The sequence below is a fragment of the Poromitra crassiceps genome, assembly GCF_964638095.1.
Source record: "Poromitra crassiceps genome assembly, chromosome: 14".
Lineage (NCBI taxonomy): Eukaryota > Metazoa > Chordata > Actinopteri > Beryciformes > Melamphaidae > Poromitra > Poromitra crassiceps.
In genome coordinates, this window is record NC_139633.1 from 13,576,370 (window position 1) to 13,593,317 (window position 16,948).

The 16,948-nt window shown below is 43.6% G+C and overlaps 1 protein-coding gene across 1 annotated transcript in view; it reads left to right on the top strand.

Annotated features, from left to right (window-relative positions):
• Positions 1-8,816, top strand: part of galnt2 (UDP-N-acetyl-alpha-D-galactosamine:polypeptide N-acetylgalactosaminyltransferase 2) — a gene marked incomplete at both ends in the record, with an annotated part of 67,031 nt that extends 58,215 nt beyond the window's left edge. The window contains 5 exons of the mRNA XM_083650867.1: positions 1,002-1,094; positions 2,113-2,196; positions 2,586-2,712; positions 6,015-6,134; positions 8,649-8,816. Coding sequence (XP_083506993.1) covers positions 1,002-1,094; positions 2,113-2,196; positions 2,586-2,712; positions 6,015-6,134; positions 8,649-8,816 — 592 coding nt within the window. The remainder of the gene's footprint in view (positions 1-1,001; positions 1,095-2,112; positions 2,197-2,585; positions 2,713-6,014; positions 6,135-8,648) is intronic.
• Between the last annotated feature and the right edge of the window lie 8,132 nt (positions 8,817-16,948).

Consider the following 16,948-nt stretch of genomic DNA (forward strand, 5'->3'; position numbering starts at 1 on the left):
CGATTCATCTCGATTCATCTGTCAATGATTCGATTTGATTCCACGGTGCATCACGATGCATCTCGATACAGCTCAAAGTATTGCAGCTCCAAAGTATCACATCCTCAATTTTCTATATTATTACTGCACATGGTTACTTTTTCATCAATTCATACAAGCGGTCAGATAAATATCAACTCACTTTTTTACTTAGAAAGTGCTTTAAAATCTGAATGTCAACATAAGCATAAAGCATAAATGATCCAGCGATTATCTGTCGACGATCCGATTCGATGCATCGCGACACGTCCGCATCGCGATGCATCACGTGCATGCATTCAATTTAACAATTAATTTTGACACCCCTATTGCAAAAAGGCGATCACCCACCTCATGTCTTCCTGAGGCATCCAATAAAAACAAGTTCATCAAAGTGGCAAAGAAATGGAGATTTGACTAAATGGCTTTGGACATCATGTCAACACTTTGTTTTGCCTGGCAACACACACACTGTTGGCCAGTTCAATGAGTGGAAAGATCAACACACGGACACAGTCTTTCCAACATGTACAAGTCTGCCCTCTTGTGGTTGTGGAGATCTATTACAAATTGAACAACTGTGTGTGTGTGTGTGTGTGTGTGTGTGTGTGTGTGTGTGTGTGTGTGTGTGTGTGTGTGTGTGTGTGTGTGTGTGTGTGTGTGTGTGTGTGTGTGTGTGTGTGTGTGTGTGTGTGTGTGTGTGTGTGTGTGTGTGTGTGTGTGTGTGTGTGTGTGTGTGTGTGTGGAAACTGCTGTCACCACACACAGAGAAACAAACCGCGTGGCGATGACTAGTTTTGTCTGGAGCTGGCTCTACCTCCATCATTAATCTTTCCTTGTCTGTTCTCTCTCTCTCCTCTCTCTCTCTCTCTCTCTCTCCTCTCTCTCTCTCCTCTCTCTCTCCTCTCTCTCATCTCTTTTCCCATTTCCCCTCACTCCCCTCCTGCCCCTCCCCTTCTCCTTCCTCATCACCCCTCTCTCAGGAACACAAGGAGAGCTGCAGAGGTATGGATGGATGAGTTTAAAAACTTCTACTACGCTGCCGTCCCCTCAGCTAGAAACGTCCCCTACGGCAAGTAAGTAACGCTTGTTAAGGACGCCCTCTGCTGGAGGTAGACAAATTAACATAACTACTACCGTAGATGGAAAATTACAAAAGCAGCTAGGGGCAGAGAGCTGACAATTACCACTTGCATAATATGCATAATAATATGCATAATTATTCACATGTGATGTGAATTTTCAATGTGATATGAGGCAATTAACATAGTTCCAAAGAGGTTTAAATAGCCAATGCTTGAATTGCATAAGCCAATTTATTTAATGTGGTGAGGGGAACAGTCTTGAAAACCATATTCCAAAGCATATGAAATTGCTGAACAAGGACAATCTACATTGGCAAAGAGGAACAGTGATCACAAGCTCACTGACAGGTATAGATCAATATTTAATAGGTTAAATACCACAGAAGTACACCTCAGAAATGACCACAGTATTGAATCAGCACCTCACCGCAAGGTCTCAACAAAAACAACATTGTGAGTTTCACAAAGCTGATATGGCTGCCCTTCTTCATAAACCACTTTTATCCAAGTGGACCTCGACCTTTAGAACCTGCCGTACAAAGCATCCAGCTGGACCTAGGGTCGCGACCCTAAGTGGGGTCGCCGGAAATTTATTTTTCTTTTCTTTTCTTTTTCTTTTTTCTTTTTACACCACACACAATTTAATATTACCGAAGATGATTAGGGTCACTTGCGATTTTTTTTTTTTTTTTTTTTTTTTTACGTTTTGAGTTTAAAGTGATAATCTCTAAGATTTCAGTTTTGTTGTCTTGGGTGACCGTGACACCTATGGCAGTGGGTGGTAATTGCAAGTGCGATCCAAACTGTAATGTCACATAATGTCACATAATGGTCTAACGGAATTTGAAATCTCTCGGGTCTCTAGATTTTTGTGACGTCAAAAAAGGTTGGGAACCCCTGCCTTACAGCATAGCTGCATAATGTAATTCAATGAATCCTTTGAGAACTCAATGTGATCTCACCTCTTACTTTTCTCAGCATCTTGCTATCTCTCTCTTCTCTCTTTCAGTATCCAGAGTCGTCTGGAGATGAAGAAGAGGTTAGGCTGTCAACCATTCAAGTGGTACTTAGAGAACGTCTACCCCGAACTACGGTAAGAAAATATGAGAGCATATGGTCTGCTATGATGGGATAGGATGTATGGTATGACATGATATGTAATCTTATGTAGTACGATTTAAAATGCTATCTAGGAGAACCTTACACCTGAGTTGTAGTAGGAGTATTAGCAGAACTTGGTTTCTGGGGTTAAGAACCAAGATGGTTCAGAGGCTTCTGGTTCACAGCTTGACGGGGTAACGTTACCATTTCATGGGCCAGAGTGCTGTTTGATGTAGAGACAGTAACGAATAACGCTTACCGTACTTCAGTTTTGACTCCAGCACATGATTAATATATAAATAAAAAAGTAAAATCATCTTAAAAAATGCGATGCATGAATGTTATAACATACAATTTAATTACAATCCTGTATGTGTTTAGGGTCCCAGATCATCAAGACATAGCGTTTGGAGCCTTGCAGCAGGGAGGGAACTGTCTGGACACCCTCGGCCATTTTGCTGACGGGGTGGTGGGTGTTTACGAATGCCACAACGCCGGCGGCAACCAGGTAGCGTTACCACGGCGACACACACAGGTCAGCCAATGAAGTGCCTGCTCTAGAGAGACCTGGGTGGCAGGAGGTGGCACATCTTGACCATATGGAGCAAGAGAGGAGAAATATACCATCACGTAGCGCATGGCTCTTGTTTACCACTGTCTTGGGTCCTTCGGGGGTCCTGCTATCACATAATAGGCGGCTAACAATCTGCCTGACGAAAAATGAAGCTTAAAATACATTCATAGACTAGAGAACATAATTAATATTAATTTTCCTCATTAATGATTAGGGGTGTCACGATACACTCAGTTCACGATATGATACGATACACGATATTGGGTTCACGATAACGATACGATATTTTAACAATATTTTTTTTCGATCGATTTACAGCATTTTAAATGGGCAGAGGTGTGTGTGTGTGGGGGGAGTTACAGCACTTGAAATGGGCAGAAGTGTGTGTGTGTGGGGGAGTTACAGCACTTTAAATGGGCAGAGGTGTGTGTGTGTGTGGGGGGAGTTACAGGACTTTAAATGGGCAGAGGTGTGTGTGTGTGGGGGGGAGTTATAGGACTTTAAATGGGCAGAGGTGTGTGTGTGGGGGGGGGGGAGTTACAGCATTTTAAATGGGCAGAGGTGTGTGTGTGTGGGGGGGGTTACAGCACTTTAAATGGGCAGAGGTGTGTGTGTGTGGGGGAGTTACAGCACTTTAAATGGGCAGAGGTGTGTGTGGGGGGGGGAGTTACAGCACTTTAAATGGGCAGAGGTGTGTGTGTGTGGGGGAGTTACAGCATTTTAAATGGGCAGAGGTGTGTGTGTGTGGGGGGGGGGTTACAGGACTTTAAATGGGCAGAGGTGTGTGTGTGTGGGGGAGTTACAGCATTTTAAATGGGCAGAGGTGTGTGTGTGTGGGGGGGGGAGTTACAGCACTTTAAATGGGCAGAGGTGTGTGTGTGTGGGGGAGTTACAGCATTTTAAATGGGCAGAGGTGTGTGTGTGGGGGGGGGGGGGAGTTACAGGACTTTAAATGGGCAGAGGTGTGTGTGGGGGGGGGGGCAGTTACAGCATTTTAAATGGGCAGGGGTGTGTGTGTGGGGGGGGGAGTTACAGGACTTTAAATGGGCAGAGGTGTGTGTGGGGGGGGGGGGGGAGTTACAGCACTTTAAATGGGCAGAGGTGTGTGTGGGGGGGGAGTTACAGCACTTTAAATGGGCAGAGGTGTGTGTGGGGGGGGGAGTTACAGCACTTTAAATGGGCAGAGGTGTGTGTGGGGGGGGGGAGTTACAGCACTTTAAATGGGCAGAGGTGTGTGTGTGGGGGGGGAGTTAAAGCATTTTAAATGGGCAGAGGTGGGGGGGGGGGGTTTACAGGACTTTAAATGGGCAGAGGTGTGTGTGGGGGGGGGAGTTACAGCATTTTAAATGGGCAGAGGTGTGTGTGTGTGGGGGGAGTTACAGCACTTTAAATGGGCAGAGGTGTGTGTGTGTGGGGGAGTTACAGCACTTTAAATGGGCAGAGGTGTGTGTGTGTGGGGGAGTTACAGCACTTTAAATGGGCAGAGGTGTGTGTGTGGGGGGGAGTTACAGCACTTTAAATGGGCAGAGGTGTGTGTGGGGGGGGGGAGTTACAGGACTTTAAATGGGCAGAGGTGTGTGTGTGTGGGGGAGTTACAGCACTTTAAATGGGCAGAGGTGTGTGTGTGGGGGAGTTACAGCACTTTAAATGGGCAGAGGTGTGTGTGTGGGGGGGGGGGGTTACAGGACTTTAAATGGGCAGAGGTGTGTGTGTGGGGGGGAGTTACAGCACTTTAAATGGGCAGAGGTGTGTGTGTGTGGGGGGGGGGGAGTTACAGGACTTTAAATGGGCAGAGGTGTGTGTGTGTGTGGGGGAGTTACAGCACTTTAAATGGGCAGAGGTGTGTGTGTGGGGGGGGGGTTACAGGACTTTAAATGGGCAGAGGTGTGTGTGTGGGGGGGAGTTACAGCACTTTAAATGGGCAGAGGTGTGTGTGGGGGGGGGGAGTTACAGGACTTTAAATGGGCAGAGGTGTGTGTGTGTGGGGGAGTTACAGCACTTTAAATGGGCAGAGGTGTGTGTGGGGGGAGTTACAGCACTTTAAATGGGCAGAGGTGTGTGTGGGGGGGGGGGAGTTACAGGACTTTAAATGGGCAGAGGTGTGTGTGTGTGGGGGAGTTACAGCACTTTAAATGGGCAGAGGTGTGTGTGGGGGGGGAGTTACAGCACTTTAAATGGGCAGAGGTGTGTGTGGGGGGGGAGTTACAGCACTTTAAATGGGCAGAGGTGTGTGTGGGGGGGGGAGTTACAGCACTTTAAATGGGCAGAGGTGTGTGTGGGGGGGGGAGGCGGGGCAGCGTGTCTGCAGGTCTTTAAATAGTTAAGTCCTAAAATAGAATAGTCTTGAGTGTGTGGCCTAAATTTGAGGCCTCAAAAGTCCTTGATTACTGTACTTATGGGTATTATATATATACTAGGCATCTCGCGCAACTATGCGCACTCGATACCTAGCCTCGCCCACTTTGCGGGCGACAGTCCTTGCCCAAGAAGAAATGCGCTGGCTTGAGGCGGTCCACCAAAACCCATTCTGATTTCGCCCCATGTCCATCATGAAGTACTTGGCCCCCGCTTCCAGAACACGGAAGGGGCCATCATAAGGGGGCTGCAGGGGCTGCCGATGTGCATTGTGCCGGATGAAAACATAACCCGGCGAGCGGGAAGTGCAGTGTGAACGCAAATATGTCAGGTTAGGGTTTGAACTGTTTGGAAAGTAGTGCCGGCTACCTCTTTTCCTTCCAATAAGACCGATTATGTGCATTTTGGATTAATATTTCATCGTGTGGTGAGTACCTGAAGCACAACATGTATTTTGGCACTGTGAGATGTGTGTTTTGACAGATTTTTAACAGCTGTACCATTACCCTCTATTCTATGGCGATACTAACTAACTTCACGGCTGTAGCTCACTGTAAACTGTGTGGACAGTGCCGGTAAGGCATGGTGGATCTTGGGTATGTGGAGGGGATGTGGCGAATGAGCTAAACTCCCGAAAAAGTGGAGTATCCCTTTAAAATGGGGAGAATAAAAGTAAAAAAAAAAGTATAAAAAATACATACCGGTACTCGTAAAGTACAGAACAGATACCTAAAAATCCTACTTAAGTACAGTAACAAAGTTTTTGTATTTAGTTACTTCCCATCTCTGACACCTGTGTGGGCGTACTTGTGTATGGTTGTGTCCAAACATGTTACTATGCTAATGTGTGTACATTTACTTATGTACGTATGTTCATAAAGGAATGGGCCCTGACCAAGGATAAGTCTGTGAAACACATGGACCTGTGTCTGACTGTGGTGGACAGAACAGCTGGCTCCCTCATCAAACTACAGGCCTGCAAAGAGAACGATAGCAGACAGGTAAACACACAGTCACATGGTTACACTGCTAGATCAGCACATACTGGGCTTTTATTAGACCGCTCAGTGTAGTCCACTTCCAATATGGTGCTTTTTCCCTGGCCACAGCTATATAAAAACAAAGTTACTGTAAGGTGCAAGGCAATTTCGTTTTCTTTGCACATTTTCGTCACTGAATCTTCACACTGAATAATTGACATCTTTGGCATAAATTGTTAAAGCAGGACTAAACCCCCCAGATTTCTTGCAAAACGGTATTCTACTTGATTTGAAAACTCTGCAGGCAAGATGGCCGCCTATACTCCCTTCTTTAGCTGGCAGAATTCCTCCCCCATAAACTAACATATCTTGGCCAATAAGTATGTAACATACAAAATAAAACAACCCGTAATATCTTCATTTGATGTAGAATGCAGAGGACATGTAACTGTTTAGTTAAACTTGCATTCCAGGAAGTTTAACGATAATGGCTCGAGACTGTTTCATCCTGAAACCCACTCGCTTTGCGCCAGAACACAGAACAGAATCGATTTGGGGGTGGAACACGCCAGGATTGGTCAACGCCAACGCCAGTGCCCAGAACTGTCAAATCAAATCATCGACAGAGACGCTATGACCCGCCTCCCAGTATTCTCAGTGTATCCGAGATAGATATCGTAGAAAACGTTATGAATATAGCCACGTTATAAACAACAAACTAACGCTGGTGATCCGTATGGAAACAGTGTTACTCGAAATGGTTAAAAGTTCTATGAATTTGGTCATTCAGTGGCGTTTTACTGCCATGTAACATAACTAACTAGCGGCTAATATTAGCCACAGTAGGCATTACCCATGGATGCATCGCTCTTAACACTTTCAGTGCCACGGCCCTTGGGCAAAAGGTTGCTTGCTGTGCCACATAGGCCGCAATGCATTTTAAAACAGTCATATAATTTTTTTAATAATTACTATGTAAACACTGAACACGCACAAATAACGATGAGACTCTCTTCTATCACCTGCAAAAAAAAGTTTATTGATCCCATTTTCCGTTCTTTAGTTATGAGCCGGAGAAGATAGCTTGATCGAAGCAAAAACATCCCTTTTTTTCTACGAGCTGAGATAACGAGCCTTTTGTGAAATTAAACATTTCAAGCACATCACTGACTCTGAAGCTAATTTTCTGATGTCTGGGTCTGTCTGGGTGAAGTGTATGCTGCTCTGCTGCTCTCCGTGCCCCCCCCCCCCCCCCCCCCCCTCAACTGCACACGCCTCCTGGGTGTGTCTTATGTGTCTGGTGGCTCTCAGTCTCTGCTGAGTTTGCTGCGCACACACAGTGAATGGTGCGCGACATTCAGCTTTTTGGTTCCGCGTGTGTTTGTCACGGGCTGGCATGCTTCCAGTTCGGAATAATAGGCTGATTATGTATATGTGCTGTTGCAGCGTACATGGAGGTGCACAGTTGTGACAGCGGATGCTGCTGCTGGGGGCACAGCTGGCGTTGTGCTCGTTTATGGAGGCACGTCGATGCATACGGACGGATGCGATGCGATTTCCTCATTTTGCCCAGTGACTATTTCTGTGTGTTTGGCTCCTTTTTCTCTGATCAGGAGAGTGCTGTCGCCACCTAATGGGTTTGTAAAATAGGTTATCGACCTCCAATAGCTACAATATTGTTAGAGGCGACGTAAGAAGCTTAGATCGACACCCCCCCGTCAAAAAAACAATTTGGAGTTATGACGCCATTTGGCGTCGCTGGCACTGTACGGTAAATTTCTAATGACGCCATATGGCGTCGCTGGCACTGAACGTGTTAAAGGGCTCGCGCCGCGTGAACTACAGTAATAATCAATGGGGAAAAAAACTATTTTTCACATGAGTGGGGCGCGTGCTAACCCCACCGTGACGTCACGATGTACCAAATCCCCCATTCATTTGAGGGCACAAAAAAAAGCAGTGTTCAACCCATAGAGGGAACTTATGCTGCTGAAAATGATACAAATGGTACAATGGCAACAGTTTGGTCTCAAATGTGGAAATTTTGACCAGAATTCTTCACACACCACCCCCAAAGTCATATATATTGGTTAAAAGCTGAAAAAAAGTGTTTTGGGGTTTAGTCCTGCTTTAAATTTAACGCTTTTGAATGTCGGCACAAAATATTGTCTATCAGCAGCTTCAATCTAACTTGGCCTTTAAAAACTTGTATGGGTCAAACCCCAATAGACACACTCATGCACAGACGCACACATGTACACACTGAAAGAGAGAGACACGCACATGCACAGAAAAACACACAAAGACACACTCTGGCACTGCTGCCATCACTGCTGGAACAACAGGGAGTGATGGTTGATATAAAAGACAGAGACAGACGTCAAACCAGAGGCACACGCCTGTCGTCTTCTGTATCCTGTTTATTATACATCAGGACATATGTATTTATTGCATAAATGCATATGTATTCATTGCGTAGTTCTGCACACTGCATATTATGTTTTTGTAATTCTGTCCTTGTCTCCTTCTGTCCAGAAATGGGAGCAGAATGAGGGATGGGAGCAGTCGAACTCAAAGCTCCGTCACGTGGGCAGTAACCTCTGTCTGGACAGTCGCAGTGCCAGGATGGGTGGGCTCACTGTGGAGGTCTGCAGCCCTAGCCTCAATCAGCAATGGAAATTCACCCTCAATTTACAATCATAGGGGGCGCTAGAAACCCCTGGGCGAAAATGATAGAGACACCGATAGATTCTGACAGACAGACAGACAGACAAAAAGATGGATTCAGACAAAAGGAGAAAGATAAACTTGATGGATAAATGGATCCTTCTTCCTCTTCCTCCTGTTCCTCAGTTTCCTCCTCCAACCGGAGGTGCAGCCAATCATGTCCAGACACCCCCTTCCCCCCCAAAACAAAGAGCCACACCCACCAGGGGGAGGGTCTTGTCGACCTTATTGGAGGAAACAGGAAGCGGACTATTGGGAGGATGGATGGTGATAGTGATGATCATGTTGGCAATAATAGTGATGAGGCTTTCCATCCAAACCACATACCTCAGTGTTTTCATTGATGGTTCCAGAAGCGAATGAGAAGTGATTCTTTTTTTCTCTTTACTTTCATCAATGCTGTTGAAACAGAATGGAGCTCTGTTCGATGTTTTTACTTTGTAATTGTTTTGTTTTCATACTTCTATTTTTTTTATTTCTTGCTGTTAATTCTCCATGGAGGTTCACAGAAGCATTTTCGTTTTTTTCTTAACGGATGTGTACTTTGTTGTTGGTGCTCTCCAGTGAGGTAACAGGCTGTGGTTTCAGTGAGGTTTGGTTGTAGTTTGATTGAAATTTAATTTGGCTCTGCTGATGTTGAACGGAGGAAACGGACTCGATGCACTGAGCTCTTCCCCCGCAGCAGCAGCAGCAGCAGCAGCAGCACTCTGGCCCGAGCAGCACTCTGGCCCGAGCAGCATGGGATGAGAAAAGACGGACGAGACGGAGAGAAGAACACTGTGTTGTGCTTTTTTTTCTACCGTTTTTCTTGCCGTGTGTGTCTGAGGGCAAGGGGAGGAGCTTCATGTTGTGGGTGGAGCCTGACACACAAATGGAATTCCTGAAATCGGGAAGCGTCTGGATTAGCCCAATGAGAGGATTTACCCTTTCCCTTGAGGCTGAAGCACTGGCTGCTGCAGCATTCTCACGTCCTCACAATTATGTCTCTTAAAGGAACAGTACACAGTCTTTCTTACAATCCCCTCCCCCCGCTTTCAAAATACTGAACCACACCCAAATGTAATATTGCTCATTCTCTTTTGTCAAAAGGATGTTTTATGTTCCAGCTATACTGTAGAATAACCAAGCGACTAGAAGAGTAGAACTGTTAGTTTCTTACACGCTCTCTGGCTGCTCTCTGACTGTTCCCCAGGGAGTGATGGGATACAAGTCTTCTTCACTCCCTGCCTGCACACATCACTTCTTCACCTGTATCTATATTAGCCTAGCAGGATGCCCTCTGTCTAATAATCACACACAACTTGTCATGGATTTAGTGACTATTTACAGTATGTATAGAGACACTGCGGAGCGTGTCATCATTCAGAAACCACGCCCAAAACGGAGGGAAACAACTCCCCCCCCAATCCTGGCGTTCTCCTATGTCTCCAACTTACTTCCTTGACAGCTAGATCCACATTTTTCTTCTCGCCAATTCTCAATGGCTTCCTTGTTTTGCTCGGGAGTACAAAAAAACTTTAATTGGGGATTTTTGGCATTTGTTGTCTGCGCAGCCCCACCACACAACAGCTTTTAGCTATGTTTAATTCAAGGAAAAATAACGCTGGTGTATGGAAGTGAATGGAGAGCTTTCCTCCCGTGGTGGGCGTGGCCTATTTCATGCAGTGTCTATGTAGTATCGCCACAATCAGATGCTCAACATTTTAAAGAGCAGCTGCCACAGACCCACGTCTGTGGCAGCTGATCTTTAAAATGTTGAGCATCTGATTGATTACTTAGCAAAGACCATGGAGCAGGATGATGTTAACAGCTGCTCTTCCAGTAAGATCTCTGCACATCATTGTTGTTTCATCGTTGTTTGGTGTAGATCAGTGGTTCCCAACCTTAGGGTCGTGACCCTAAGTGGGGTCGCCTGGAATTCAAATAGTCGCCGGATTTTTTTTTTTTTTTTTACCAGACACAATTTAATACTACCGAAGATGATTAGGGTCACTTGCGATTTATTTTATTGTATTTATTTTAGTTCTGAGTTTAAAGCATAAAGTGATCATCTTGATAATCTGTAAGATTTCAGTTTTGTTCTCTTGGGTGACACCTAATGGCGATGAGTGGTAATTGCAGGTGACATCCAAACTGTTGCATTATATGACATTATACATGTCACAATACTGGAAAGGCTTCCATCAATGGGCCATAGCCTCAATCAACATTGTGAGTGACTCTTAATTTTAAAAAAAATGTATTTAGATGAAAATCTTTGAGATTATAACTTTAAATCAGGATTCTGAGAATAAAGTCAGAATTCTGAGATTAAAGTCAGAATTCCGAGTTACTGTCAGAGTTTTGAGAAAAAAGTTCGAGTTTTGATATTAGTCAGAATCCTCAGATTAACGTCCGTATTATGGGGGGAAAGAAGCATACTATGTGACATCACTGACGATTATCGATATGATATTATCAATGGTGTACCGGAATTTAAATGTCGCAGGTCCCTAGATTTTTGCGACGTCAAAGTAGGGTCACGAGCCAAAAAAGGTTGGGAACCCCTGCATTAGATGATCCAATGTCAAAACGCTCCATTAAAGCCAATAATACAATTGTTTTCGTCAGAGTAGACCACCCTACCTGCTCTAGTAATGGTAGGGAAACACCCTTGTTCATTGTTTGGCAAACTTCAAGGAATGCTGATAGGTTAGGCCCTTGAGAAAGTCCCATTGGACCTTTTTATCCATAGAGACCTCTTCTGGTCCCGAGAGTTGCCTACACAGTAAAACCTTGCTTATTATTACAGCCCATGAACAGAGGTTGTGCAGAGTAAAATGCTCCAAGAGGCTTGATTATATCCAAATACCAGACCAAAGTGAATCTGTTGTATGAGATGTGCATGCACGTGCATTTTGAAATGTTCTATACAATTTAATTTGCAGAGAACTCCTCCTAGCTGCATGCATCACAAAGAAGGTCCACAATTGCACTCGATCAGTAATCTCCTGCATCAACATATTTTTTCATTATTATCCCTGTTTGGTAGATCCATCCATTTTAGAGATTGGCATAAACAAGGTTTTACGGTTTCGACTGACTGGAGGTGCATAGATTTTTAATGATCACATGAGCAGCACTGCTCTATTTTGAGAATTTACTACTAGAGAGATTTGACAAACTTTTCTTTAAAAATTTTGGCTAGTTGCTTTAGTCAATGGAAATCCTCCCATCTGGTCTATTTTTGGTATTGTAAATATCTGTCAGTGCTTTCAGTATCATCAAATATCATTGTGCTGCTTTATTTTATTGATATCTGATTGCTTTATTGATGCCAATTACCTTTTGCCTAATGGGTATCATAATGCTCCACTGGTTGACCATTCCCGTGCTTTGTCACATTTTGTCACACTGTACTGATTTCAGTCGCAGCCATTGATGAGTTCTCGTAGCAGCAAGTTTGGAAAATGGATTTTGAGCGACGCATCACTTGGCAGCTTCAAGGCGACTACATTACACTTAGTAACTCTCAACACACATCAAATAGAAATCGCCTAAAGAATCACATCTCTGCATTTTCCTTGGTTATTCCAGAAAGACGTTTCAGCCACAAGTGTTCTTGAAATGTAAAGTGTTCTCTCTCTCCCTTCCTCTCTTGCATACACACTCACATCCTTACTTGTTGATAATTCTTCCATATTTGTGTGTGTGTGTGAACATCTGTAACTGACAAAGACAGCTGGCCATGATTGTTCTGTCTGATATCACTTGGCGTCCCTCTGTTCCATCGCTTTCTATAATTTTGTTCCTTGTACCCGATGTCTGCCTTGTTTTATACATCCATCCAGCTAGGCAGAGAGTGAATGGAGCTGACAAAATTGATTGAACTTGCACCTGGTGGAAATGCCTATCCTGTGACTTGATAGGTTGTTTCGTTCTCTGTCGTGCTGGCAGGTACAGGGGCTGTGGTATGAGGCTGAGTCAGACTCAAAAACATATGGGGTGGGGTGGGGGGGGGGGGGGGGTTGTTGCCATGGTGACCAAACTCTCGTCCACATCAGTTTTGGGGGGGGGGGTTCAGTTCAATTTACATTCTAAAGAATGTTGTCGTTAGTACATTGATTTCTTCTACTACAATAATTAATTACCGGTAATTAGTTGAATGGTTTGAAGTTGCAAGTGAATTGTGCTCAACTGTGTGGCCGAACAGATAGTGAGCAGACTCACTATCGTTTCAATGGACCAAGTTCATAAAGATGGCTTTCTCCTGAGTGACATCATTTCCCCTGGCCCACTGTGTGGTGCAGCAGTACACACTCAGCCCACTGTGTGGTGCAGTACACGCCCAGCTCCTCGAACTGGCAGGTGCAAATCAAAATATAGAAAGAAAACAAAGAAAATTCATACTTTCCACTGTGGGGTAAATATTGACGTTAACCAGAAGGCTGCCATCTTTACACACATGGTGTATTCTACTAGATCAGCACTTCTCAGCTGGTTTTGCATTTGGAACCAGGACACTGTCCAGGCCCATACGTGTATATACATAGGCTACATGATCGTTCACAGGGCAGGTGGTCTTCATTCATAAAAAGGACCTAAACGTGACGTTTTGACTGACATCCTGGGATATAACGGGGACAGTTTTGGTGCATGTGGAAATACATTATTTCCAATGTAAATGCTTGCTACTTCACATCCCCTGGGCCTTACAGGTCTAGCCATGACTTGCAGTACTAGATTTTTACCACAGGGGTTAACATTGTTAACTCAGGCTTCCTCACTACATTGTTTTCTCATACAGGGCCAAACAAATGTCTTTTTCTCATTTTGCTTGATTTCCACTAGAGGGCCAAACACTGCTGCTTGCTCCCTAGCCAATCTCCTTTACTTTCAACAAGGGAATGTCAATGGCTAAGTAATGGCAGCCAAATATATTATGGGGTTCTGTTTTCCAGCTTGTTGCCAACTGTTGTTTGCCAACTGACCATAATTTAAAATGATCCAGTCGTTCTTTCAGTCCTGGGTTAGCAAAATGTTTATTTGGCCATTGTTTTTTTTAAATGATAACAAAGAATAGGCATGAGAACCAGTCTGCACACAACCCGCTGACCATGGCTATACTGTGCACAATGGTTCAAATATAATGTTCAAAGCCTTTTTCTATTTAAACTAGTCTTATTCTCGTGAAGATGAGAAGTTTGCTATTTTATTTTATATTATTTTTTATGAGATATGGAGAGAAGATAACAATCATTAAAACACATCATTTAATCCAGCACCTCATTTTAATTGGATAAAATGTTTACATCTCTAGCACCATGTGCCAAAGTTCGTTCCTGTCTTTTCTCTATGAAGGAAGGAGAAGGGCAGTGCAGTTTGAATGGCAGAGAACTAACTGACCACCATTAAATAATCCCCTTCTATTTGTTCCTCCTAGTCTCTGTCTGTAGGACGGATCAGGGGGAAGACTGCTCCTAGACGCTGTTCTGGTGTCAGTTTTACAGTGGACCAGGTGCATGAGTGCTCCTAGACGCTGTTCTGGTGTCAGTTTTACAGTGGACCAGGTGCATGAAGTTGGCAGCCCCCTGGTTTGACATTATTCATTTTCTGACAAAGATCCCACAGTGCAAAAGCATCCAAATGTTAATGTCTGCAAACAAACTGTGTGTATGTGTGTTGCACTGTGGGAATGGCTGGTCTTACCATGATGTCAATCCAGCAGACTGGCATCTTTATCAGCGTTAAGGCAGAGACTGAACATCAGACGCTGAGCAAAAGCAACTTCCCCACTGAGCCGTTGGAATGCATCCTCACTCAGTGTTTTGGAGGGGGACAGGCAACGGTGTGTTCGATTTGAACAAGAGGGACGGTGAATTCTCTCGGCCTCTCCCTAACATGAAGGAGAAAGATTTTGTTGTGATTTGTGCTAACAAGAGGGACCTCATCCCTGCTCAGCCCTCCTCGGGGTAAAGTACAGTAACAGTCGCCCCCTCTCTGAGATGCAGAGAAGCCTGGTTTAAGACACCCGGCTCAGGATTGGTTACGCTTAAATCTCCCTCTTTTGCTATTGGGGGAGGCCTCTTATCAAGCTGCTGGATATTTGAGTCTGGGCACAGGAGGCTATATAGGGGCTACATGCACATAGATGCAAGGCCAATCACTAATGACATAATGAATTAGTAATCAGAAGGAAATGATCCAATAGTGATGTGGGATATGAACTAACGGGTAATGTGTTTTATAGGAGGAATGTGGCTTAAGTAAATGACAATAAATTAGGAGATGGGTGTGGCACGAAGGGTAACATGTAAAAGTGTATATGTTTGTATATACCTATGTCAGTGTGTGTACAGTATGTACATATACACAGTGTACTCAGCCGCGGTTCCTAGTTTTGTTGTTGGACTGTACAGCGCTTCTAACTGTTCTCTGTTTTATAGATACTGCAGAAATTCAACTTTGAATGAGGAGAAATGATTAACTTAAATAAATGCATTTATATATAAACTAAACGATGTGAATTGTCTTTTGTTTGTCCGCTTCAGTGGCTGGTTCAAATACACGCAAGCGCACACAATACAGAGTATACTTGACATTATGGCAAGCCGGTTGCAGTTTTCACACTGACCACCACTATGTAAAAACCTCTTGAGATCTTCCTTCTGCTCAATGCTACTTTGATATTAACTATCAGTGTTGGGAGAACTTAACTACCTTTTTCAGTAACTAGTAATCTAACTAATTACTTTTTCAAATTCAGTAACTCAGTTACAGTTACTAAAATAGTAACTGGGCTAGTTACTAGTTACTTTAGGACATGAAAATAACGGACAACTTCAGAGGATTACCCAGTTTCTGATCCTCAGACCTAGTCCGGGGAGAGAGCTGCAGCCAGAGCCCCAGAGGCTAAGGACCTTGATAGGCTATAAGCCTCCCCAATAAGCGAATGTTCAATGCCACACTGTGGCACAGCAACACTAACATAATGTGTGCATTAATAACAATCGAAGCGGACTTTTAAAAGTAACGCAAAAGTTACTTTCCCTAGTAACTAATTACTTTGAAGTAACTGGTAACTTTAAAGTAATTAAATTACCTTTTGAGAGAAGTAACTAGTAACTGTAACTAATTACCAATTTTGAGTAACTTTCCCAACACTGTTAACTATGCCATTAAGTAGTCCATTAGTTAATGGAATGGTTAGGCAAACCAATGTGTGGGGGCTAAATATGTATTTTACATGTGAGCAACCTCTCATATTTTGAGGCTGTGGTATTTGTAAAGACTGGAATAAAACACCTGTATTTTGAGTTATGACTATAAGGTTGCCTTCCATCTCCAAGTCAATCAAACACCAATTAGCCATATGCTGTGGTACACTCAATTGATATTTAATTTGTTTGTATTCATGCATTAATTACATGGAACATGCAAAATACTGGGGTCCTGATAAATCAGATTGTACGTTTGTCTCTAACATCTCCCATTAATTTGCAAATGGCCAAAGAGCTGCTGAGGCCATATAGGCCTACACATTGTTCACAATGCTGCTGATCTATATATTGCCTATTGAAAAAGATTGTGTCTGCTTATGTGTCTATCAGTGTGTCTCTCTGTGTATAGACATTCTTTTGGACAATAACTCAAGAACAATACATGAAACGTCATACTTACACCACCGTTCACCCTATAGAGTAAATTATCTCATAGATTTTTTTGAGCCCCTTGATGCATAGATAGATTGACATCTTAATTGGGAAAAACAGATTCTAGAAAGTACCATAATAATATAATAATAATCATTAATGCTTTAAGATCTAGAGTTCATATCATATTTGCCTATCCAGCATAATCAGTTATATTAAATAGATCATGGTAATTATTGTGGGACATAAGGCAGCTCAAGTGTCTTTTGTTTTAGCCTACTAGTAGTGCCCATGTAACTATTATTGTTTATTATCTAGTATTTACCGAAAGGATAGTATTTTATTTTCATTTTGCACCAGTGTTTCTCCACTCCAGTAGGCGGCGATGCAGCGCTACAGACTGAGCAAGAGACCAGACACAAAGAAGACAGACAGCCGCAGAAGAAGAAGAAGCCTGGCAAAAGCTCATTACTGCAT